Here is a 24,847-nt window from a genome sequence, read left to right as displayed (position 1 = left end):
CTCATCAGTCATCAATAGACTGTCTTCTTAAAGCAGCTGGAATGTGTTCTGGTGTCAGTCTGATTATGGTTGCTTTTGGCCTGGATGTATCTAGCCTAAATAGTCAAGGGGCAGAAACTTTCTATAACCAATAGAATTCCCCCAAGCTGACAAACTTGGTAAGATTTGAACGGTGTGATGTAGTGCCTTCTAAAAAACTTGTGGATATACATATATTGGTTTGGGTTTTTTGTTTTATGTTTTTTAGGAACTAAGCCTGAGGAAAAAAGGACTTGAATGTTTGGTTTCTATTTTAAAATGTATGGTAGAATGGAGCAAAGACCTTTATGTGAACCCGAATCATCAGGCTAGCTTGGGTAAGATTGTTTCCTTGTGGAGAGACTAATTTGGTTAATAAGTTTGTCCCTGTTTTTATTCAGTGTTTAGAAGCTATTCAGAAGTGTGGATGCTAGGTTTTTACATAATGGTTTGTTTATATATATGAAGTATTTAACAAACAATTGTTAATACTGTTGCAGTAACTGACTCTCCAAGTGTCTGGTTCAAATAACCAGGTTCTATTGAAGAGTTTTTAGCCAGACCATTGTCTACACCGTAAAAGCTGGCTTATGTAGAACAAGACATATGACAAATCTTGCAGTTACTAAGTTGAAGTGCAAGAATTTCTCCATAGCTGCTTGCTGCTCTTATGCCTTTTGTTGAATTATTTTAGAATTGCATCAATATAACATCTTCATGTAGTATAGACTGCTAAAAAGTATATGTGATGAAATAAGAATATTGACTCATAAATTTATACTAAAAAGTTTTATAACTAAAACCTTTTGACTGAAGAGGATAACTTAAGTCTCCCCCTGTTTATAAATAGGTTCATATAAACCATCTGAACAGGAAATGGCTGAAGGTAAATGCCTGGAGGCTGGAGGGAGACGGAGTAGTGTCAGTTCCTTGGACTCCACTGTGTCTTCAGGAGTTGGAAGTGTTGGTACCCAGACCGCTATCCCAGATGATCCTGAGCAATTTGAAGTCATCAAGCAACAAAAGGAAATAATTGAACATGGGATAGAACTGTAAGTCCGGTATAACAGGAAAGTAAAAGTTCACTAGTAAAAAAGAACCTGTGTACAACCATATTGTTTCTTATGGTCTTACACAGTCAGACCTGCAGGGACACCTGCAAATTGATCTTAATGCTGAAGACTCTTGCCTGCTTTTGTTGAAAGCAAATGGTGGAGGCTACTGTAGTTAAAAGGAATTCAGTAAAATCTTGGGTGGTTTCACAGCTTTCCTTTGTTTTCCAAAACCAGCTTTGCTGGTTCAGCCTCGCAAGAGAGGAAGGTGTGTATACACCTGGAGAGAAATTGATTTGAGCAGGCAGGCCTACAGTTGTCTTACATCTCTTACACCATTTCTTGTCTCTTATTGACACATAGTTTAGAAAGTTAAATCATTGTCCAACTATACGTCTTCTTCATTAATTTGAAAATATTTATGTCTTTAAGTGCTGTAAAAAGGTCTTGAACAGCAACATTTTTAGTATTTCATGGAAATTATCTTAATTTTTAATATTTCAAAAGGGTCAGTTTTTATGTGGGTTTTCCAGCAATAACTTTTAAGCTTATCAGCAACTGAATGTACCTTATGAGTTGGAGCCTATGGTGTGATATAGTTAACACTTATTGCACATTCTTTGACTTTTTTTCTAACTAGAAAAAAAGACACAAAGCTACAGCACAGAATATTTGGTTTAGAAGGGCACTGTAAACTGATTTTTATAAGCTATGATATTTTTCAGTTGTATGTCTGAATTTCCCCATTTTTTTAATGAATAGGTTTAATAAAAAACCAAAGAGAGGAATACAATATCTACAGGAGCAGGGAATGCTTGGCACTACATCAGAGGACATAGCACAATTTTTGCACCAAGAAGAACGCCTCTGTTCTGTAAGACTCTGCTGATACTCTTGCCCCTGTCTTCTGATGTCTGCACTCTCTCTTTAGTTCATATTTCATTAATAGATAACTGAAAATGTAAGGGTTCTAATGAAGGTACTTAATACCAATGCTACTTTCTATTTACTTGCTGTCCCAGGCTTTTTAGTAAAATAGCTGTGTTTACGATAAAGTGCTGAAGGGATTCCCCATAAATTGGAGCATGTGTTTTATCTGCATTAACAGTGTCTTGCCAGCAAATGAGTATCATGTACTGCAGTGGCAAAGCATTCTCTACTGCATGTGAAACTGGGCACAATTCAGCTTTCCTTGGCTCTACAGTAATGCAGATCTCGCCTTGGGGAGCGAGGGAAGTAGGAATATGCAGACTAGAGGCATTTTCTAATGACATTTTTTCTTGTCATCTCTCTAACGGTTGCTCTGCCTGTGCAGTGAAGCGTGTCAGTCTTACAAAACTGACAGCTGTGCAATTCCTGTATTATAAACTTTATTGTAAAGCTGGCAGTTGGATTACACAGTAATAACTGTTTCTTGTGTTTTCAGACTCAAGTAGGGGAATTTCTTGGGGAAAGCAACAAGCTTAACAAGGAAGTGATGTATGCCTATGTAGACCAGCTTGATTTCTGTGGAAAAGACTTTGTCTCTGCTCTACGTATATTTCTGGAAGGTTTTCGTCTGCCGGGTGAAGCCCAAAAGATCGATAGATTAATGGAGAAGTTTGCTGCTAGATATATTGAATGCAACCAACGGTAATTGAAAACCTTTGTATTGGAGAAGTGCCTGAAGCATGGCTGTATTGTTTGTGGCCCTTAGGGGCAAGATGCAACTCACACTCATACCAGGCCAGGAATTTCTACAGGCTTGTATGAGGAGCAGATCTTGTTGCTAATATTGGTGCTGAGCTTCTTCAGCAGCTAGGCAAAATGGAAACTTTGGATAGAAAGTATACGATGCGGGTATTTCTTTAAATCCCAAATACTTGCTAGAAGGAATTCTTCAAAGAGGGAAGCCCTAATTATGTTAAATTGCTGCTGTAGTAACTGTTCTGTTTTTAAACAAATGTAGATCAGTCAAGTGTAAACAACAGTAATAAGAAGTAGCAATTGCTAAAATTAAAAATACATAGCATAAATAGCTAATAAGATATTACACATGCTTTTGCTTGCCCATTAGCTGTTGAGCAAAATGTATGTATGTTAGTAGGCAGTGTTGCTATTGTTTCTAAGGCATTCTAAAGCTAGCATTGATGTTTAGCTTAGGTGTTCAGGCTTAATTGGTCCCCATTCCTTAGTCCAGTTGGTGCATCACTGGGTTGGTTTTGTATAATTCTCTATGAAACCCTGGGAGTGAAAAATAAGCTGTTCTTTAGCTTTTATTGGATTACCCAAAGAAGGATAATGTATAATCTTCTGGGAATGTACCTGAAGATTGCAGTCATTGGTAGTTTTCAACATTGTGAAGAAGATGCTTTTATATTTTTTTCCCTTTTTATTTGCTTTTTAAAACACTTGGGGCTTCATGTGTTTCTAAAAACTAATTTTAGGCTCTGTTAGTTCTTCGGTTGAATACATAGCACTTCTGGGTATTTTTCTTCCATGTAGAAATAGAGCTAATGGATTGAGGTGTTAGGGCTCTAAAAACCTGTTTTGTTTTTTTTCCTCCCTTAGGCAAACACTGTTTGCTAGTGCTGACACTGCCTATGTTTTGGCATACTCTATTATAATGCTGACTACAGACTTGCACAGTCCACAGGTAGAGATTAAAAAAAAAAAACCCCCACAAAAAACTTAAAATTTCCCTGGAACTTGCATTCAAAATCTGATATCCAACCTCCATTCTCTTTTACAGGTGAAAAACAAAATGACAAAGGAGCAATACATTAAAATGAATCGAGGAATCAATGACAGTAAAGACCTGCCAGTAGAGTATTTATCCACAATCTATGAAGAAATAGAAGGAAAGAAAATTGCGATGAAAGAGACAAAAGAATATGCAATTACAACCAAGTGTAGTAAACCAAGTAAGAAGGAACTAGAAACTGGAAAGCCCACAGTGCTCTTGAACTATTGCAGTAACTTTCAGGATGGCATAGTGGAGTTCAGATCCCTTTTTGAAAACATCTTTGTGCAATACACAAATTACATTTAGGATGGCTAATGTAGATACTTGGAATGAAACTGGCTCAGTTATTACTTAAAACTGCTACTTCTGTGATGGAAACGTAGCTGTGTAAATGCATCTGGCACCATTGCAGAGGCACTAGAAACTAGATTGGTTTTGTTTGTTTTGTTTTCTTTTTAAATGGAAGTGTGAGGGGAAAATGGTAGGATAAATGAAGGCGGCACTTACTTTGCAAGTTAACTTACTGGTTTTATGTGCTAGGCAACAGGTGGGGTTTTGTTTTGGGTTGGGTTTTTTTTTCTCCCGATCAGTAGCATGTTGTAGTTCAGAGGCTGATGTGCCACAGTCCTAGTGCTAAGCTTTGAAACGGGGGAGATCAGGGAGTTTGTCATGCTCTATACCCACCTATCCTCATCTAGACCAAATGAGGACTTCTGTGTCTAGTGTACACTAGAAACCAATATCCCCAGTTGTACTCTACTTTTACTCAGACTAGTTGCTATTAATTTAGTTTAAATCATTGAATTCTGAATCTTCAGCATAGTGGGCTTTTTCAGTGTTTTCTGTGCTGTTTGCAGGTTTCCAAGGTCAAAATATTAATGAAATAGATTTGCTTGAAAATTGAAGTTGCAACCTTTAGTATAAGGATAAAGAAACACTAAGCTAATTATTTATGAAGTTGGTGAGGGCTAGTTTTGTTTGAAGGATGTCAGCCTAAGAAGATAAAGGATTTTCCATCCATTTTTACAGGCAGAGCAACTTAATGTATGCCCCTCTGACTTCCAATGATTAGATCATAACATGTGGTGCATAACTAAGGGCTGAAACACTTATTTTGTATAGAATAAAGTCTGAAGTTGGGGTATGGGTTTTAGTGCTGGACTTACTTGCTTGCAGCCTATGACAGTCTCCCAAATTTTAACATTCTGGAAGATTTTTATCTTTAGACTTCACTTGCAATACCTTTATTTAAGGTTTTGTGATGCTAAAAGTGATGACATGGAATATGCTCTTATAAAAAAAGAAAGCAATGCAGCTGTGTGGTGTTCCCCTTAGGTGTAGCTAACGAGAAGCAGCGGAGGTTGTTGTACAACTTGGAGATGGAACAAATGGCTAAAACAGCGAAAGCCCTCATGGAGGCCGTAAGCCACGCAAAGGCTCCTTTTACTAGCGCCACTCATCTGGATCATGTCAGACCTATGTTCAAAGTAAGTGTGACGTTCTCCTTGTATCTTCATTGCTAAGAGTATTAAGCATGGAAAAAAGTGGAAAATTACTCCGAGTTAGGTAATGCAATAGGTAGACTCTTTGGATATATTTGGTTTCAGTTGTCTAGTGTTTTGGGCTAAAATTATAATAGATTTCTGAACTTAGTTTCTTCTGTTCTTTAGCTTGTATGGACTCCACTGCTGGCAGCTTACAGCGTTGGCTTGCAGAACTGTGATGACACAGAAGTTGCATCCCTTTGTTTGGAAGGAATACGATGTGCAATTAGAATAGCCTGTATCTTTGGAATGCAGGTTTGTATAAGACTTAACATGGGGCTTCCTAAAGGCAGTGTAGGCTCTGGGAGGGAGGTGAAGAATTACAAACAATTTATACATAGAAAATGCAGCGTCTCATCTAATTTCTTGAAATGATAAAATAAAATATTATCTCTTTTTAGTTTTGTTTTAAGATTTTGTTATCCTCAAGTTTTTCTTCAACTCTGCTTTCAATTTATTGCTGAGTCCTCTATTTAAGATAGTTTGCTAACTTGCCTCCTACTTTCCTTCAGCTGGAAAGTGCGCTAATGTAATTGCCCACTATACATAGAAGGAAAATTGTGTAGGCATGCTGGAGAAGTAGCTTTCTGTAGCTCTTCAGGGATTTGATTATGATGCTTTTTTCTCTGTCTTGTAGCTTGAACGAGATGCTTATGTACAAGCCCTTGCTCGTTTTTCCTTGTTGACCGCCAGTTCCAGTATTACAGAAATGAAACAGAAGAACATAGATACCATTAAGACACTTATTACAGTTGCTCACACAGATGGCAACTATCTTGGAAACTCTTGGCATGAGGTAAAAACTTGAGTAGTTTAAATAGTGCAGCTGCATTATCCTTTTGAAAACTTGCAGGATTTTGTTCTTCTACTGCTTTCAGTCTTTAGTAACTGCATTTAGCTCTCAGCATGTGTCAGAACCTTGTTTAAAATGTGGATGCAAGTGCATTATTTTGTTAGGGTTTTTTCATATGTGTGCATGTATATATATAAAATAATGCACTGAATTTTTTTTGACAGACCCTATAGACACTGTGTGACCAATATTGTAATTTTTGTAAGTGCTTTTGCTATGAAATTAAAACCATATTAAAATCTCGTTTGACTTCAGAGAATTCTTCACAGAAACTATTGTATTCTTGTTCACGTAAACAAAAAATATTCTAGCTCGTGAGTCCCGATCTGTCTGTGTAGCTTTTGGCAACATTTACATTGTGACCACATGAAAAAATTAGGGCTAAATAACTTGGTGAGGGATAGGTAAAGATAAGCTATTGGGATCATATGTATTTTCTTAAAGCATATTTTCCAGGAGCTCTTTAATCAAACATAAATCTGTGCTGCTGCTAAAATGAGCATTATGTTCTCTGGCACTAGTTCTTTGGCTACGTGATAATATGAGCCAAAAGCTACTCCTAGCTGACAAATTACTTGGACCTGGCTTACAGTATACACTCACAAATGCTTGTGCCAGTTCAAGGGATGTTGCAGTGGGGGAGTAAGACAGAAGAGTCAATTTTGTGCTTATGGCAAGGCACAATTTTGGCATTCTCGCTGTCTGCGTTGGAACGTCGTTACTCAAAGTGGTAGCTTCAATAATTCAGTCTTTTCATCTCTCTGGGACAATGAACTTTCTAGAACATCAACTACAAGGTATTTATAGTTTTGCAACTTGATGCTGTGAGAAATAATAAAAAGGTTTCCTATAGGTTTCCTATAGAGCTCCAATGAGTACTGGTTTTTTGTTTGTTTTTTTTTTTTTTTTCTGATATTGGAGTGATTCATGGCAGCTGGTGACCTTGAATGAATTGCTCAACTTAGTTTCCAGTTGTATTAGTAATGTTTCAGCTACATCAAAACTGCTACCATTGTCGAAGTTGTTTTAAAGGTTAGAGAACCTGGGAAGGTTCTAAATACTAAATGTAAATATGCTAGGAATAAAAATATGATCGTTTCCAGAAACACAATGTTTAATTATTTTTTGCTGCTTTGTTTTAGATCTTGAAATGTATTAGCCAGCTGGAACTAGCACAACTTATAGGAACTGGTGTGAAAACTCGGTATTTATCTGGCTCTGGCCGTGAAAGGGAAGGAAGCATTAAAGGCTATGTATCTGGAGGGGAAGAGTTTATGGTTTTGGGATTAGGTAAGATTAATAATCTTGAACTTCACAAAGATGCACATATAAGTGAAGTATGATGACTGAAAAAGTCAGTTATAAGATATTAAAATATATTTACTTGCTTCCAGGGGAAGCTATATTGGATTAATGAAACTTTAAAAAATGGAACCGTATATTTCAAGATGTATTCGTAATTACAAAATCTGTTCTAACTTTGTAATTGGATTAAGCTATTTAGCAAAACTTCATCAGATTTATTTGTTGGAATATGTTGTCAAAACTGTTTTACCATATTTACGAAGTCATGGTTTTGTTACCAGTATTGCCAGTTAGTTCTTTTTATGCTCTGTTTTTAGTAGTAAAAACATAAGCCATTTATCTGATGTTTCTATAATTGATAATTTGTTTCCCAAAGGAATTTCTTATCTCTGCATGTTGGATTTGTTGTTCCAGTTCCTATTGTTCCTGCAGTACGTGCAAGAAACAAAGCTTAGATTTTAAGCTGTAAATTAGAAGGACAAGGCAACTTGTCTTAATCTTTGTAAAATCATCAAGGAAACTTTAATTTGAAAATACTCTGGAGTTGATGCTGTGTGTAATCATGATGCTCAATATAACAGAACTGTGCCCAACATTAACTACTTGTATCTGACTTAAAGTTAATATTTTAAAATATTATTTTCTCATTTCCAATCTTATTAACAGCATTAAATCATCTTAACTTAATAAACATGATGGTCAAAACACAATGCTGTAAGCAGGGGGGTGGAAAAGCAAACCGTACTTCTTACTGGATGTTAAATTTTGTAATAATCTGGGACAGATCTGGCAAAGGCACCACCTGTTCCATGTAAATTACAAGCTAATTGGAAGCAGTAGTCACTTTTCTTTTGTCTACTTGTATAAAGTTTGGGTTAATATTAAGTCACAATTTCATGATTCTAGGTACTGGTTTTTAATGGCTTTTTATTGCAGGTAACCTCGTTGGAAGTGGAGCTGATAAACGGCATATGGCGAGCATTCAAGAGTCTGTGGGAGAGACCAGTTCACAGAGTGTAGTGGTAGCAGTAGACAGGTAGTGAGAACATAATCTCTTTCTTTGGAAAATGTGACTTGAAGTTACTGGCCATCCTCACTTTGTTTGCAGATTCTGTCAGAGACTTTTGTTCTTGAAGCCTATTTCTCTTGTGGGAAAGATGCTGATACTTAGAAGCTTTCTATGGATCCCATCAGTATCTCTCTTTAGGCATGTAATAGTCACAAAAGACAGACTGCCATTAAATAGCAGTATAACTAACGTAGTGTATTGTGAGACAGGGCACTGTGTATGCATGTGTTTTTCATGTGTTTTTTTTGGACTAAGCCAGTGAAAAACAGAATTAGGTTGGTATTGCAGTATTTAGCTATTTTTGGTTTAGAAATCTGTCTGGCAATTGTTGCTAACTTACGTGTGTGTATTCTGTGTATTTTTTTTCTCTGTTTTAGCCTGAACAGGACAGGTATCCGAAATGAATGAATGCCATTATTCTATTAAATAATGCCATTTTCTTTGGTCTTGTGAATTTCAGTATTTCACCATTTCTTCAGTTGCTGTTCTTCAGTTCTTTATTCATTAGTCACTGCATTCTTGTCCAAATCATTATCTTTCTTATTTGTCCTTCTAAAGTGTTGTTGAAAGAGGTGCTTCTATCATAAACTATGTGTTGGAAGGGGACTTTTTTTGTAGTTATGGAAATTATTGGGTAAGGCTGTAGAATCATAGGTTCAGACTTCTAGTATTTATTGTAACACAAATGTGTCTATTACCATATGAAAGCCTCAACGATTTGAGAATATTCTCCACTTATCAGTGTTCTGTATGAACTGCGATCAGTCCTCTGAAGTCCTCTTAAGACTCTGAACAACTGAAGGGGAAGAACAGACAATGGTGCATCCATAGTCTTCCTGCTACCTGTTTTGATGGCCACAGCTTAGAGTATTCTTGAACTATGTAAAGAAAGCAAGTGGCTTGCATCTGGTAAAGTCCTGCAGCAAAGCTTTCTTAATGTCTTTTTATTCACCCTGTGAAATTTAATATACTGTCACCCAAATGAGTGTTCCAGCACTACTTGCCCTGGATAACAATGTGAGTCTGTGCCTGTTTCCTGCAGTGAGGAAGGAGGATAGTAGCCTGTGACTTGCAGCAGGGAAGAGAAATGCTAAGAGTAGGAGAAGCACATGAACTGCTGACAAGGAGTAAGAATAAAACAGTTGCAGAGTTCATGGCACGGGTTATTACCTCCAGGAGATGTGCTGACACTTGCCTACAGCACTAAGATGTGATTGACTCTCTTGTGGATGCGCAGCTAAAACTGCAACTCATTTATTTGTTCCATAGGATATTTACAGGATCAACTAGGCTGGATGGAAATGCAATAGGTATGTATGCTGACCACTGGGTGGGTTACAGGAACTCATCTAATGTAACATCCTGAACTTACAGTAGTGTGTTTTAATGTTCAGTTGACTTTGTCCGATGGCTATGTGCTGTTTCCATGGATGAGCTGGCTTCCCCACACCATCCACGCATGTTCAGCCTGCAGAAGATAGTGGAGATATCCTATTACAACATGAATCGTATTAGGCTGCAGTGGTCAAGGATTTGGCACGTGATTGGAGATCACTTCAATAAGGTATTTCTTAAAATCAAGTTACAGAACGTACATGAATAGCAGGACTTCTTTAATCAGCTTTTTCCTTTTATGTTCTTAGTGGTGTAGGTTGTGATATTTAAAAAAAAAAACAAATCCATTAATGGCACCTAAAGGAAGCACCTATTTAAAAAGCTAAACTATATAAATACAAATGGAAATGTTTATGGAAGTGATCTTTGATCACTTCATTATATGATTTTGTATTTGTAATTTCTCTTTATGCCATTGTCTTATCCTTCTGATCAAATGCCAAGTTAGTTTTCCTCTAAAATATATACGGAAGATCCTGGAAGAACAAAGTTATTTTCCTTAGGAAACTGGACCACGTTTGGGTGGGGTTTTTGAACCAAAGTGTTAAATTTTTTTTTTGTGTGTAGATGGCTATTACAGTTTTGCAGTGGTTGCATACAAAAATCCATGGGTCTGTTTAGTTGGATGAAATGACTGAGAAAGCCCTCTCAAAGTAACACACAATCTTCTAAATATCTGAAAACTAGAACATGCTAGAGATTTTTCGTGGACTGACATGAAACTTGAATGATTAATTTGTTTACTCATATAAGTAATGTTATCTGGTAAGTGTTTGAAAATATGCTTTTCTTCTAGGTTGGATGTAACCCTAATGAAGATGTCGCTATATTTGCAGTAGACTCATTAAGGCAGCTGTCAATGAAATTTCTTGAGAAGGGCGAGTTAGCCAACTTCCGCTTCCAGAAAGACTTCCTAAGGCCTTTTGAGCATATTATGAAGAAAAACAGGTGTGATGCACTGCAATGTCTCTGCTTGCTTGCTTTGGTTGTACTTAAAGATGTTACTTGGTGTGACTTAGATTGTTGTGTACGTGGAAATGGCACGGTTACTTTGTGCCAGTGTAAAATGGTGCCACTCCTGAAAGCCTTTTTTTTTCTTTTTGAGATCTCCAACTATTCGGGACATGGTAATACGCTGTATTGCTCAGATGGTGAACTCTCAAGCTGGTAATATTCGTTCAGGCTGGAAGAATATCTTTGCAGTCTTTCATCAAGCAGCATCAGACCACGATGGGAATATTGTGGAGCTGGCCTTTCAAACTACAGCACACATAGTTAGTAAGTAATGCTTGACAGATTTGAGTACCCAAATTAGCTCAGCTGCTGTGATTCTGGTTTAAAAGGCCCATATGAATAAGACTTTTATATTTCCAGGTAAATAAACACAAGACCTTGCAGACAGACTGTTTAATCTCTGAAGCTAGGTCTTACCTGTTAAGTTTCCTGATTGCTATGGACAGGAAAAAACAGATATTGAGTCTATTCCAAACATCCAAAGTTCTGTAGCAGGATATCTATAAGTTTGTATGTTGCCCATCTGTCACAATAAGTTGTTTTGGATTAAGGAACACATTTCAGAAATTTAAATGCCGATTCAGTATTGTATGGTGGGGATCATAAAGCTTGTGATGCTGATGCGTGACTGCTTATAGTGTTTAGTTCATGCAGCCTTAACTGCTCTAAAAGTATATTTGAACAACATACTGCTCTCACTTTCAAAGGAAGACAACCAGCTCAAATATTCTTGAAATGGACCTTCAATATTGATTGGAGCTTTCTTAAATGTCCTGAAACTACCCTTTTCCCACTAAGTAACGTGGAGGGAAAAAAGCTATGGACAGTATTAATAAATGCAAATAGTAACAAAACATTTTTGCTAACTTGAATTACATAGATCTTGGGAGTTGTAGTTTGTTCAAAAGCTTGTACACATTGGATTTGTTATATGTTTAGTCTGTCCCTTAAGTCTGAAATCTTAACTGCTTTTTCCTTTCTTGCTACTGAATATGAATAATTACAGGCTTAGATAATTTAGGTAAATTTAGGTAACTTAGTTCACAGCAGGGAAGCTAACATCAAGCTATCAAGCTTTATTCCTATTTCTCAAAATATTTTAAGAGTTTTGGGTTGCATATGCTGTGAGAGGAAACTGAACCATATAAGAAGCCATGAAATAATCCTAGATTATAAAATTGGTAATTATCCAACCTGAGAAAATGTGATGCTGACAAATTTGGGTGGTGAGGTGGGATGGGGAAGAATGCAAAGGAAGACAGAGAACCATATTTAATCTAGAAGATCTGGTCCTTTCATGTTTGTCCATTTGGTAGTGGCATACCATGGCCGATATCTGTAGATCAATACCAGTTTATCTATGGATTTCGATATCAGTAATTTTTAAAAAGTGTATCTGTCTGTTCTTCACAGCAAATATTTTTCAACAGCACTTTCCAGCAGCAATTGACTCATTTCAGGATGCAGTAAAATGTCTTTCTGAGTTTGCCTGTAATGTTGCATTTCCGGACACCAGCATGGAAGCTATTAGACTTATTCGGTATTGTGCAAAATATGTTTCAGAAAGACCACAGGTATTTTCTTTTAAATTTTTACCCTTGTGTATTCTTACACTATCTTCTACTGTTAAACTGAGACTAATCTTGTAACTAAGAAAGAGCTTTCAGACTTGAAACTTCAGTCTTCTAGCAGCAAGTGTTTGTATTTAAAAGCTTATTCACAATTAGGAGTCATTTTGGTATTATGTAAGCAGTAAGCTAGGACTAATGAAAAAATGTTAAGTCTCATCTGTCCAAATTGGAAATACTGAATGAAATAGTCCTTTTTTTAATACTGTTAGGATGACTTAGAAAACAACACTTCTTAACCCTAGTTATGTCTAGTTAAATTGGTTAGACGTGCATATTTTTCTACATCAGTCTGTTGTGCGAACACTTAATATAATAATTACTTTGTTGAAAAGAGCCTGGAATTAGATTGCAGTTGCATGGTACCATAGCAAGATGTGCATGCTGTATTCAATATGCCAGAAAGGTGTGGAACTGGTTTATGCCAAACTTAGATTTCCTTGTTACCTATATTTGTATAATTGTTGCCTGTCACTGTTAAACTTGCTTTCTGAAGTTTAAACCTCTGCTACTCATAAAGCCTTTAGTAGGACTTAAGTAAAACAGATTTAAGTATTTATTTTCCATAATTTTTTCCAGTATTTTCACAAACAGTCATGTCTTGGATTTATACTTATATTTCAAAGGATTTGAGTGTTACGGTAGAAACTAAGCTAACTTTTCCAATGTGTCTGTGCCACTAGTAGTATCTAAATCTGTCAGACTTAAAGATTTTTGAGATTTTTTTTTTTTTTAATTCTCTTTTTTCCTGTCCATCTCCAAGGTATTAAGAGAGTACACAAGTGATGACATGAATGTTGCTCCTGGGGACAGAGTATGGGTCAGAGGATGGTTTCCCATTTTATTTGAACTTTCTTGTATCATCAATCGTTGCAAGTTAGATGTTCGAACAAGGTAATAAAGCTTTTTTTCTCTCTTTCCCCCCCCCCCCCCATTAGTGAAGAGATCACGGGTAGACTTTTTAACATCTCTTCCTTTATTTGCTTGCGTTATAGAGGCTTAACAGTGATGTTTGAAATAATGAAGAGTTATGGCCATACCTTTGAAAATCACTGGTGGCAAGATCTGTTCAGAATTGTGTTTCGGATTTTTGATAATATGAAACTTCCTGAACAACAAACAGAGGTAAAAACAAAACAATTAAAAAAAAAAAAGAGCAAGCAAACCTTAAAGTTGTTGTTTTAAGAACTCAACAATCAAGGCAGCAGTTTGCATTGTTTGTCTTGTCAGTGTATTTCTACCCCATACTGCCCCAAACATAATGATATGTTGTTGTATTCTGCATGAAATGCATGCAACTTCTCATAGTATCCAGTGATCAACCTGTCTAAGTATTTTCAAGGAGAATATTCACACTTTGCTGTGAAAATGTATAGTTTTCTGAAATAGTATTCATGTGGCCAACTAAATGCTTCTGACAAGACATCTGCAATAGTGAGGCTTTTTACTTTTATCTAAATTCTACTCCTCATCTCGGAGGCCATGTCCTTTGCTGAATAGCCATGCATAAGCCAAGTGCTATCTTCATAGAAGAACACACATAAAAACAAAGACTTTAATTTTTTTTCTTCTAGAAATCTGAATGGATGACCACTACATGCAACCATGCACTTTATGCCATCTGTGATGTATTTACGCAATTTTATGAAGCTTTAAATGAGATCCTTCTTCCTGACATACTTGCACAGTTACACTGGTGTGTAAAACAAGGTAGCTTCTTTACTTGTATCTTTTGATTAATGTATTTTTTAAATGCCTGTTACTCAAGAAGGGTAAAGTTAACTGAATTTTGGAAGAATAAAAACTACCATTAGGACAATATGTTATGTAATACATGGATGCAGTATCTTAAATACCTGAGCATCATTCAATTTAATCAGTTAGACAGCTCTTCTGTTAATGTGTTTATGGTACTATTGTGACAGAGCAAAAGCTTTTAAAGAGTTGGGTTGTTGGCAGATTAACACTTCTCTATTTGGCTGTATGGATAAAATTCCACATTTATTTACACCTGTATATTTATACATGAATGCATTCTGATTTTTTTTTTCTTTTCCTCTCTTCCCTCCTCCTTCTCTCAACCATCTAGTACTTTTAAATATGATTTTCTAAAGAATGTGTGTTCTTTTGGACTCCCAACTCTTATGCCTGAAATCCTGCATATTGCTAGCATGGAATGTGGGGGGATCATACTTTTCCTTCCTTTGTCTTGCTGTATGCTTCCTTTCTGTTTCTCTCCTGTCCTTTGTCTTCCCTGTTTGGATTTCAATCTAATGAAGTCTATTTTTAAACACTGTTTTTTATTCAGTAGGTTCCTAAGCTTGATACTATTGTAATATACTTTGTAATTAGGCTTTGAGCTAAGATACCATGCATTTCACAATATTGGTAAAAACGTTTAATGGAACAGTAATAGAGAATGCTTAATTTTCTCATTTATATTGTAGAAGTTGATAAATATGGAACATTTATTTTACAGATAATGAGCAGTTGGCTCGATCAGGTACAAACTGCCTAGAAAACCTGGTAATACTAAATGGACAGAAATTCAGCCCTGAAGTCTGGGGCCAGACATGCAATTGTATGCTAGAAATCTTCAAAACTACTATTCCTCATGTGTAAGTTCATAAATCTCATTCTCGTACTAATATCCAAGTCCAGAGCAACAATATTTACTTTTTTTTTTTTACTTTGGGAAGCTTGTTGACATGGAGGCCTGTGGGAATGGAGGAAGATTCAGCTGAAAAACACTTGGTAAGAGTTAATTCAGTGCAACAAACGAGCTTGAAGGGTTAGTTCAGCTTTTGAAATATTTTATAGTAGTGCTTTACAACAAATACTGGAATTGACATTTACTTGTACTTGGTGTCGTTGTAAAATAAGGTAAAGAATAGATGCAGGAAGCCTTTGAATCTAAGATTAGTGAAGTCATCTGAAAACTGATAGCTGGTTGGTATTTAGTGTTTTGGATTGCTAGAATTGTTCTGCATTATTTTCTAGGATTTAGACCTAGATCACCAGTCTTTAAGCAGCATGGATAAAAATGCTTCAGAAAGAGGACAAAGTCAATTTTCAAATCCAACAGATGACAGCTGGAAAGGTGGTCCTTATACAAGTAAGGAAAACATGCAAGTTTATTAAACGAACCTCTGTAGACACTCGGTCCACTTCTGTAGTTCTCTAGAGAAAGTTTTTGGGCAGTTAAACTTGGGGTACATATTTATCTTGGGGTACTTCTGTGTTTATGCCTTGCAGAGAAATTTTCTCTTTAAGATAATTCACAGCATCACTAAATACCAAAATGATTATGTAGTGTTACATTAATATTACATGATAATGTTAATGTAGCTAGCCTGTTGTAAATGAATTGTCATAAGTTGCTTCTGAAACTTGTTACATTTCTCCATTTCATTAGACCAGAAACTATTTGCTGGCCTCCTTATAAAGTGTGTAGTACAGCTGGAGTTGATACAGACCATTGATAATATAGTGTTCTATCCAGCAACAAGCAAGAAGGAAGATGCTGAGCACATGGCTGCAGCTCAGGTACCATCAAACTTATTTATAACCTTGTTGTGGCAGTAAAGTACAAAGACTATAGAATGCTCTGAAGTGCGTTTACAAATTAGAGTATATAGTCTCTTCCTCTTTCTATCAGCACTAGTCTGCATGTGTGTGTCGTTACTTTTAAGCTGTAATTTCTTTGACTGCCTCCAGTGTTTCCTGGCAGTCTACCTGTTGGATTATTATAATTGTATTGCAATTATTTTTATTATCAATATTATAATGAGTAAATACTCATCAAGAATGCTTTTTGTTTGTTTTGGGGAGAGCATTCTTTCCTGTTTAGGCTGAGTGTCTTCATTTAGCCGCAGTTGAGGCTTTGCTTAGCCTCTAGGTGTTTACACAGGAGGAGATGCAGAAGTTGAACTTCGGCAAGCTTAATAGTCAAGATTATACTCATTACCTGCCTCGGAAAGGTCCTTGTCCCTGAAAATTATGATTCTAGGGAATAGTGCAGGGTAGTTCTTACTTGGCTATGTTGATAAAGCACTAAGCTAAAAGTTTGGGCTAGTGCATTCAGGCAGTGTTTTGGAGATGGTATAGTTAAATTATAAATTTAATTTGCTAAAAAGTGTTGACCAATTTTAATGAAACTTGACACTAGCCAAAGATGGGGAATTTCTACACTATGCAACATTTAAACTTGCACTATTTTTGTGGTTCATTTTGATGCTTTTCAGAATTCAGCAGACCTACTCGGGCAGTTCCTAGAGGAGAGGAAACAGTCTATATTGTATTGCTATGACTTTTTTTTATGCATTGATAAGAGAGGTTCTTCTCTTGTTGTTCTTGATTTTTTATTTTTTTTTTTCTTAGCAGTAACTAGGATAGATCATAACTTCTCTCTTTTAGAGTACGTCTGATATTTGACAGGACCATTCTGCTGTCTTGTATTGCACTAATATTTCCCTTGTATCTAAAAATGGAATCTGGAGTTAGTGGTGTATGGTATGTGAAGTATCAAAGTCTCTTAACATCATATAAAAAGGGTATATTATTGACATGCCTTCTCCCTCGCTTTCCCCCCCAGCGAGATGCATTGGATGCAGATATCCACATTGACACAGAAGACCAAGGAATGTATAAATACATGTCTTCAAATCACCTTTTTAAGTTACTAGATTGCCTGCAAGAGTCTCATTCGTTTTCAAAAGCCTTTAATTCAAATTACGAACAGCGAACCGTGTTATGGAGAGCAGGTGAGGCTTTTATTTTTAGTTTGATAAAAGTACTGAGCTCCACTTACAGCTCTAGCTATCGAGATACGGAAGTATACCATTGCAATAATCTCTACTGCTTATCTGACAGTATTGCATGCTTTTATTACTTGTCTCCTTCCTGATGACTTAGATAATATAGGAAACAGAATTACTTGCTTTCTTGATTAAAGTAGAGCTACGCAGTTGGTACTACTGTAGTTAAATATCTTTATAAATTTGCTCTCAGTCAAAATCAAGGAGGAGGAAGTACCATTGGGACAAGAAATCATTAGTGTTCACTAGTGGAGGTATTGTTCATAAACTTTCACGTTTGTAGTTACTAGCCAAGAGTTAACGTTCCCTCTCTCCCTATGTGTAACTGATTTCTAGGGTTCAAGGGTAAATCAAAACCCAATCTCTTAAAACAAGAGACGAGCAGCTTGGCTTGCTGCTTGAGAATACTCTTTCGAATGTACGTGGATGAAAACCGCCGAGACTCCTGGGATGCTGTACAACAACGACTGCTTAGGTAAGAGTATCGGCTTGGCTCTGATATATTCTGTTTTCAGCCGCTGTGGTGTATCCCTGGATACAAACGTTCTAAGCTGCTGAGCAGAACATGCAAAGTATATGAAGATACAGATAGGGGACCACTGCTTCTTTATTGCTAAATTAAGTTTTAATAAAGAATCTACTTGGAATAAATGAAGCGCCTTCTTGCCTGACATAAGCTTTTCTTTACAAAAGTGGTAGTGTATGAATATTTTTCATGTCTCAGTACATAATGATATTCAGAAGTATAATAAGAAACAGTAATCTAAATAAGAGTGCAGTATAAGCTGCCGTGTACCTGGAACTTAGGTAAATGTAGAAAATTATGCTAAATGAATACAAAATGGGATTCGGTTCCCCTTTATTTGAAAAGTCAGTTGTTGGTACATAAACGTTCAGAGTACTAATCTCTAATCAAATGTAAAGAACTCTTAAATTTGCTGTTGGCACTGCAGTGGATTTCAGTAGCATTCTGATTTATCAGCATCTATGGACATAGTAATCTTTTTAGTGTGTAAAAGGGGAGGTTCCATCCCTTTAACTAAACTAGCACTCCAAACAGCCATAGTAAGTGGTACAGTTTGTACCTTGTGTTGACAGTCTACAGCAAGGACAAAAAATTATTAATAAAACAGTAATCCCTCTTTAATCTGTGATGCTGAGCTCTGCAGATCTTTAATAAAGCAGTCTAGATTTGGAGGGAGAACTCTTTTCATGTTGCTGTTGCCTAAGCTGTCCCAGTGTAAGGCTCAGGAAATAATGTTTGCAGGTTGAAGATGACACCACTTTAATTACAGAATGTTTATGAGGAAAATAAGGCCCTTCCACATCTTGCTTGAAAACAAAATACACTATGAAGGGACAAATGGTGCATGTTACAAAAACTTTTAATGGGTTTTCTTTATCGTTTGTCTGAACTATCTCATCTCTCCAGTGTATGCAGTGAGGCTCTGGCATATTTTATTACCGTCAACTCAGAAAGCCACAGAGAAGCTTGGACCAATCTCCTGCTGTTGCTTTTAACAAAAACACTAAAAATCAGTGATGAAAAGGTAAGAACAGGCTGGAAGTCATGTCTGTTTGTATTCAGGTATTTTTTCATTTCTGCTTCTGTTGAATTCAGTCTTTATTATAATCTGTATTGCAAGGTGGCTAGTTCACTTACGTAGTGTGGACTCTCCTTGAAATACAGCAATTGTTACATCTCCATTTTTTGCAAGCATTCTACACTGTAAAAATCAGACTGCATCCATGAAATTCACAGCTGTATAGAAATATTGATAGAATTACTAAAGAGCTTTCATATAAAAGTGCAATGAGCGTGCAATAAAGGATGGGCTTGTGCTGCACAAGAATGGTAGAGGTAAATTTCACCACTATAAAGTTGGAATTCTGGTTCCTTTACAGTGATGGCAAAAAATAATTTTCAGGATCTCAGCCCATTGAAGAAAAGGTGAATGCAAATAGTCAGTACATTAGGACATGGAGGGAAACTTTTGGAAGTTCCTTACTTTATTTTTTAAGCTTCCCAGTACTGTTGAACTTCATTTTAAAGTGTATTTTTTTTTCCCCAGTGTATTTTTTTCTATATTGCAAACTGTGTAATTTCACTTCACTCTTGTGTTGTTTGGTACATTTTATTGCAGTTTACCAATATTTTAAGAAATTTGTAGTCATAGTAGTATCTTGGCTTCTCTACATAGCAGCAATTCAGTGATGTCCCTGTGGTCACAGTGTGTTGTGAGAATAGTCTTAACTCTCTGTAGCTTAAAATGGCACCTTGGCCATTTCTTAGCATACAATCCCAGTATCTTTTTATAATAAAAAGTTCTGTGGTGAAAGTGTTCCATTAACTTTCCCTGTATCTAATACTGAGCATTATTAGGAAAGGAATAGACAACAAAACATACTTCTTGTCATGTAAATTCATAACAGATTTGCATCTTAAATACTGTTTGCCGTTCTGATCCCCTGCACTGAAAGGGTTGATAGAGTGTAACAGGAAGAAGGATGTAGACTGGCTCCCGTACATTGAACTGTATGTAGGTTAGACTTTTACTCAGTTATCTTTAATCCAGAAAAGAAATAAAAATGAGGTGCATAAAGTCATTATTAGCATGAAGAGGGGAAAGACTGATAATGCTTGTACTGGAAGAGATGGTGAATGAGAGTTTTGGAGATGGCAAGTCACTGGAGGCGGGGAAAACAACCCCAACACACACACACATAATGGAGATACTTCTTCACAGACTGGTTCAGCTATGGAAGGCTTTGTTATGTATTGTGAATGATATTTTCAAGAGGCTGGAGAAGCAACTGGACAAATTCATACCAGAGGGGGGTGTTTCTACAAGTAGTCCCTGCTACCACCTCTAGCCTGAGAAATCCCTGAGCCACAAAATAGTCTATTTTAGAGAAGTAACGCCAAATGCACCCTCTGTGTATGGTTTCCTGTAGGCATCTGCTAAGGTGGCTGCAGAAAACAGACACTGTGCTTGATGACCCTTTGGCCATCTGGTGGGGCCTTTAATTGGTTGAGACCTTGTGTTTTAACAAGTTGGTGTAGCCATGAATGTGGAAAAACTCTGTGCTTTCCTATAGTAATAATGTTCTTTTTTTCATATTTTCTTTGATAGTTTAGGGCACATGCTTCAACGTATTATCCATACTTGTGTGAAATCATGCAATTTGACCTGATTCCTGAGCTTCGAGCTGTGCTACGGAAGTTCTTCCTGCGTATAGGTGTTGTGTTCAAAATCTGTATAACGGAGGAGCAGATACGGACAACTGGGATGAACTTACCTTCATGGTAGCCCTAAGGAGGGTTGGTTACTTTGGTTTGTACATAAGGCTATGTTCAAGAGATGGATTAAAGTGGATGGGGAAGAAATAGAACCCTTGTGTATCAAAACAGCAGCAAGTTACTCTTACCACAGTGGCACTGAGGAGGAAAAAAAATCCTGTTCTGTCCATCCTACAAAACTACCGGCAGTTTTATTTAAGTTATTGCTTACAGAGTTAATACAGTAGATATAAAGTCTCTTTGTTTCAATACTAGTCATCCTTATGATCAAGTCTGTCTCTTCAAGACTTTTATCAGTTGTTCAGTCTTGCATCCCAGCTAAATCTGATGAATCAGCTGGATTCCTCAACAGAAATTATGCCCGTTGGAAATAATGAATATAGTTGTATAGCCTTGTGATGTTAGCACATGTATTCATAATAAACTATACTGCAGTGGCTAATGACCACCTAAGATCATTCTGGGTTTTTCTTTGTGTGTACATGACTAGACTAGGCAGTGTGTTACGGTTTTTGAAGTGGACAACTTGTAGGATATTTGAGGAAAGGGTTTTCCTCCTGTTAAACAAGTCATTTTAAAAACTTTTTAATATCAGTGCTTCATCTTCTGAGGCTTGTTTTTGTTTTTATGGAAGGTTTTACATCAGGAGCACACAATAGCAACTCTATTTAGCTTGTTAGTCTTGAGTTAAAGGTATTTTTTTAAAAAAGGATATTTAAACTTTCCATTTACTTTCATATGTTGCCAGATCATGGACAGACCGTATACAGTAATATTAAAAACAAGGTTCAGAACAAACAAAACCACCTTTTTTACCTTTGAGTACTATGTATTTAGTCGTGATTGTGTCTGTTTAGCAAGGAGTCCTGTCCTTAATACATACGAGGTTCTGTCTCTTTACTGCAGGCAACTTCTGATTGTCTTTTTGTGCAAATGATTTTTGTTCTCAACTATTGGTTCCTATTGTGATCTAAAACAAAAATTTAATTCCCATGAAACTGCTTTAGCAAAATTAAACAAGTTCATGTAAGTATAAGAGTTCCCTTCAAAGCATAGAAATATATTGGTATCTGTGAAGTAAACATGACTTAGCACTGCAGCTTTGCTTGCCCTAGAGATTTTTCCTTCTTTCATTGAAATGCATCAGTCTTCAGTGACAACTGTTTCTGTGACAGAATACTAGTTTACAGTTGAAGTCATGCAGGACTGAGGCCTGTCCTTTGAAATAATTATAATTTCAAGTTTTAAGACTTCTCTAAACTGCAGTAGTGTGGCAGGATGGGAGGAGAGGTTCCACTTCCTAAAATAAGGTAAACAAAGGTGTTATATTAACTGCTCTGCTATCCATAGTAGCAAACCTAAGATATAACAGTAGTAAAAAAAAAAAAAAAAAAAAACAACAACAACCAACCACACACACAAAAAAACCAACCTACTTGAACAGTATTAAGTGTTTAACCTGTTACTTTGCTTTTTAAGTTGTTTCCTGGCAGCATGGCCTTAGTTGAGATTGTTGGGATTCTTTTGGGTTGGCTGTTGGGATTCTTTTCCCTTTTTTTCCTTTTCTTTTGCGAGCTGTTTCTAAAGGGTTCATATGGTGCTCTTTAGTAAATTGGCTTGTTCTATATAACCATTGTTTGGGACTGGTTTTTGCAGTCAATATCAGTGATAAGGCTTTCACATTTTTATTTTTAACCAAAGAAAAGTAAATGGTGGTTGTAGCTCTCTAAGTTTTAAATGCCCGTTACATTAAATCGATACACTAATATTTAGTGGAAGGTAATATATGGATTTATTTTACAATAGCAAAAGACTGAAAAACAAGCAATGCTGATACTTACTGCATTTGAAATGTCCTTTTCTGTTGCATGTAGTATAGTTGCTCATTTCTGATAATGTCACTGCATCAATTACAGTAAAAATGAGGTATTTATTTTCATTCTATTTAAATCTAAGAATAGGCTATTCCCTTTCTTCTGGTCCTAGATAGTCCTAAAGAAAATATTTGAGACTTTACTTTTCAAATTTTGAATGTGTCACTGCCTCATTGAATGTATACCCTTATCTCGTATCAAATAATGAACTTCTTAAAATTGCATGCTGCTTCTGTCTTTTAGAGTTTTGAAAGCCTTACAGTTCATGTCTTGAAACCAGTCTCTTAATTTTCAGATCTTGAATTACTTTATAGTTGCAATTTGGGCTTGCTTTACTGTCATGTGCAACATTTGTATTATCTCTGCATATAGAATAAGGGCGTTTAACAGTCCTTTCCTTCAGCCTTCGTTCTGAGACTCTTCTTTTACTTAATTAAAGCTTTTATTGTATTTATATCATTTATAAACTGCTGAAATTAGGTATGTGACATCAAAGCATACTAGACTGTAGTGCATGAAGGAGAAGGGGGAGTGGAATGAAATTGGATTATAACAGCCTTAATCCTGCCAATTTTCTGGAATTGATTGACTGTACATGTTTAAATGCAATAAGAGTAAATAATACCTGAAATGGTTTTATTCCCATCAGTTATTTACTTTCCCTTATACAGTCAGAAAGATCATAACCCTTAGACATCTTAATGAAGCTAAAAATGATGAGCCAAAACTCCTGCAGTAGTCACTGCTGGTTCTGATCTTGTCCTGGCTCTGCTGACACTGACTTTATTGGCCTGTAGTGGTTTTATTGGCTTTAGTGGAACTGTGAATGAGAACAAGGTTCTGTGTCAGCATATCCTGGCAGAGATCGAGACATCTGTGCAATACATGGAATAATAGGAAATAACCTCTTAGACTTCTAATGTAGTGTTATACAACAAACTAAACTATAAACTGATTTACCTCTAATGGTATAAACATGGAGACTGCATGATATTTATTATTACTTCTATTTTGGAACCCTCTAGGAAATAGTTAGGCAGGGGGAGGATGCTAATGAGGAAAACCCTAAAAACTCCCTTTCATATTGATTCTATTGTTTTACAGTACAAGAAAATACTGGGTTTTGCAGCAGTTTGTCTCATATCTTACCTTCCAAACTGTAAACGGAAGAAAACAATGTCTGCTAATACAAGCAAACACCACCACCCCCCACCCCCAAATTTTATCTTGTTCTTAATAGTAAGACTGAGAGAGATTAACAATAGTAACTTAGTCTGAAATAGAACTAAGCTTTTTCTGGCCAAAGTGCAGCTCCCTTTAATGTGTAAATTCAGTTTGTTCAGCACCTTTAATGTTATTTCTGTGTAAAATGTATGTTTTCACATATTTAAAATGCCTACTTTTTTTTTTTAAGATCTCCATATTAAGTGCATTTAATATCAATTATTTAAAGAGCATTCCTTGCCCAGTGGATGTATACATTTTTGAGAGAAGACCAGAATTATATAATATGAAAAAAATATGTAAAGTTTTCTACATGAAAATACTATGTATAATACTGTTACAATATTCCATGCTCTAATCAAGTGGTAAATCAATAAAGTTTTAAGAAGTGGTGTTTGCTTTCTTGTGTAGTTTATTAGAAGGCTTGTAAACCTACAGCCTGCTCTAATCAATATGACAGTAGATCACTGATGCTAATTATGGGGCTTTCACTGTTAGAGGTTTTGTTTCTTTTGGGTTGTTTTTTTTTAACTCCTTTTTAATAAATAAAAGGGCTCTCGCCCTTCGGCCGCCCTCGCTTTCTGCCCTCCTGGGCGCCAGGACCCCCACAGCCCCCTCTGTCCGGCCTCTAGGCCGCCCCCTCAGTCCCAACCCGGCGCAGCTTCTGCCCGCCATGGCCCTCGGGAACCGTCCGGCCTACCCCCAGGCCCGGGCTTGCGGGGGCTAAGGCTCCCGCCGCAGCTCCGAGATGCGTCCCGGGGCCTTGTGGGAAGAGCCTGGCCATTGGTCGGCCGCCCCTGCAGGGAGCGGGGCAATGATTGGCTCACAGCGAAGCGCGTCAGGGAAGGCGAGGCCGCTGATTGGCCCGGACACCGAGCGGTGTCACCGCCCTGCGTGATGCGCTCACGGTGCCGCCGCCGCGCCCTCTCACCGCCGTTTGAATGTGAAGCGCAGCCGGAGCTCTCGGAGCCGCCGCTACTGCCGCCGCCGCCGGAAGGAGTCGCCAGGTGAGGCTGGGCCGCGCCGCT

General features: G+C 36.9%; 1 protein-coding gene across 2 annotated transcripts in view; it reads left to right on the top strand.

The window, feature by feature from the left end:
- Positions 1-20,898, top strand: part of ARFGEF2 (ARF guanine nucleotide exchange factor 2) — a 36,275-nt gene extending 15,377 nt beyond the window's left edge. For both annotated transcript variants that reach the window (XM_082007297.1, XM_082007296.1), the window contains exons 13-39: positions 248-356; positions 869-1,070; positions 1,833-1,944; positions 2,497-2,702; positions 3,621-3,705; positions 3,802-3,973; positions 5,131-5,282; positions 5,466-5,594; positions 5,977-6,135; positions 7,335-7,482; positions 8,434-8,533; positions 9,836-9,876; positions 9,961-10,130; positions 10,758-10,909; positions 11,067-11,239; positions 12,389-12,549; positions 13,367-13,497; positions 13,599-13,728; positions 14,178-14,313; positions 15,083-15,221; positions 15,303-15,357; positions 15,604-15,718; positions 16,019-16,149; positions 17,198-17,366; positions 17,757-17,895; positions 18,853-18,970; positions 20,555-20,898. In XM_082007297.1, the coding sequence (XP_081863423.1) occupies positions 248-356; positions 869-1,070; positions 1,833-1,944; positions 2,497-2,702; positions 3,621-3,705; positions 3,802-3,973; positions 5,131-5,282; positions 5,466-5,594; positions 5,977-6,135; positions 7,335-7,482; positions 8,434-8,533; positions 9,836-9,876; positions 9,961-10,130; positions 10,758-10,909; positions 11,067-11,239; positions 12,389-12,549; positions 13,367-13,497; positions 13,599-13,728; positions 14,178-14,313; positions 15,083-15,221; positions 15,303-15,357; positions 15,604-15,718; positions 16,019-16,149; positions 17,198-17,366; positions 17,757-17,895; positions 18,853-18,970; positions 20,555-20,731 (3,711 nt within the window). In that variant the 3' untranslated portion in view covers positions 20,732-20,898. The remainder of the gene's footprint in view (positions 1-247; positions 357-868; positions 1,071-1,832; positions 1,945-2,496; positions 2,703-3,620; positions 3,706-3,801; positions 3,974-5,130; positions 5,283-5,465; positions 5,595-5,976; positions 6,136-7,334; positions 7,483-8,433; positions 8,534-9,835; positions 9,877-9,960; positions 10,131-10,757; positions 10,910-11,066; positions 11,240-12,388; positions 12,550-13,366; positions 13,498-13,598; positions 13,729-14,177; positions 14,314-15,082; positions 15,222-15,302; positions 15,358-15,603; positions 15,719-16,018; positions 16,150-17,197; positions 17,367-17,756; positions 17,896-18,852; positions 18,971-20,554) is intronic.
- Positions 20,899-24,847: the final 3,949 nt, after the last annotated feature.

This window comes from Phaethon aethereus, assembly GCF_964289735.1.
Source record: "Phaethon aethereus genome assembly, chromosome: 16".
Lineage (NCBI taxonomy): Eukaryota > Metazoa > Chordata > Aves > Phaethontiformes > Phaethontidae > Phaethon > Phaethon aethereus.
The sequence above is the reverse complement of the archived record's forward strand: the minus strand, read 5'-3'. Positions and strand labels throughout refer to the sequence as shown.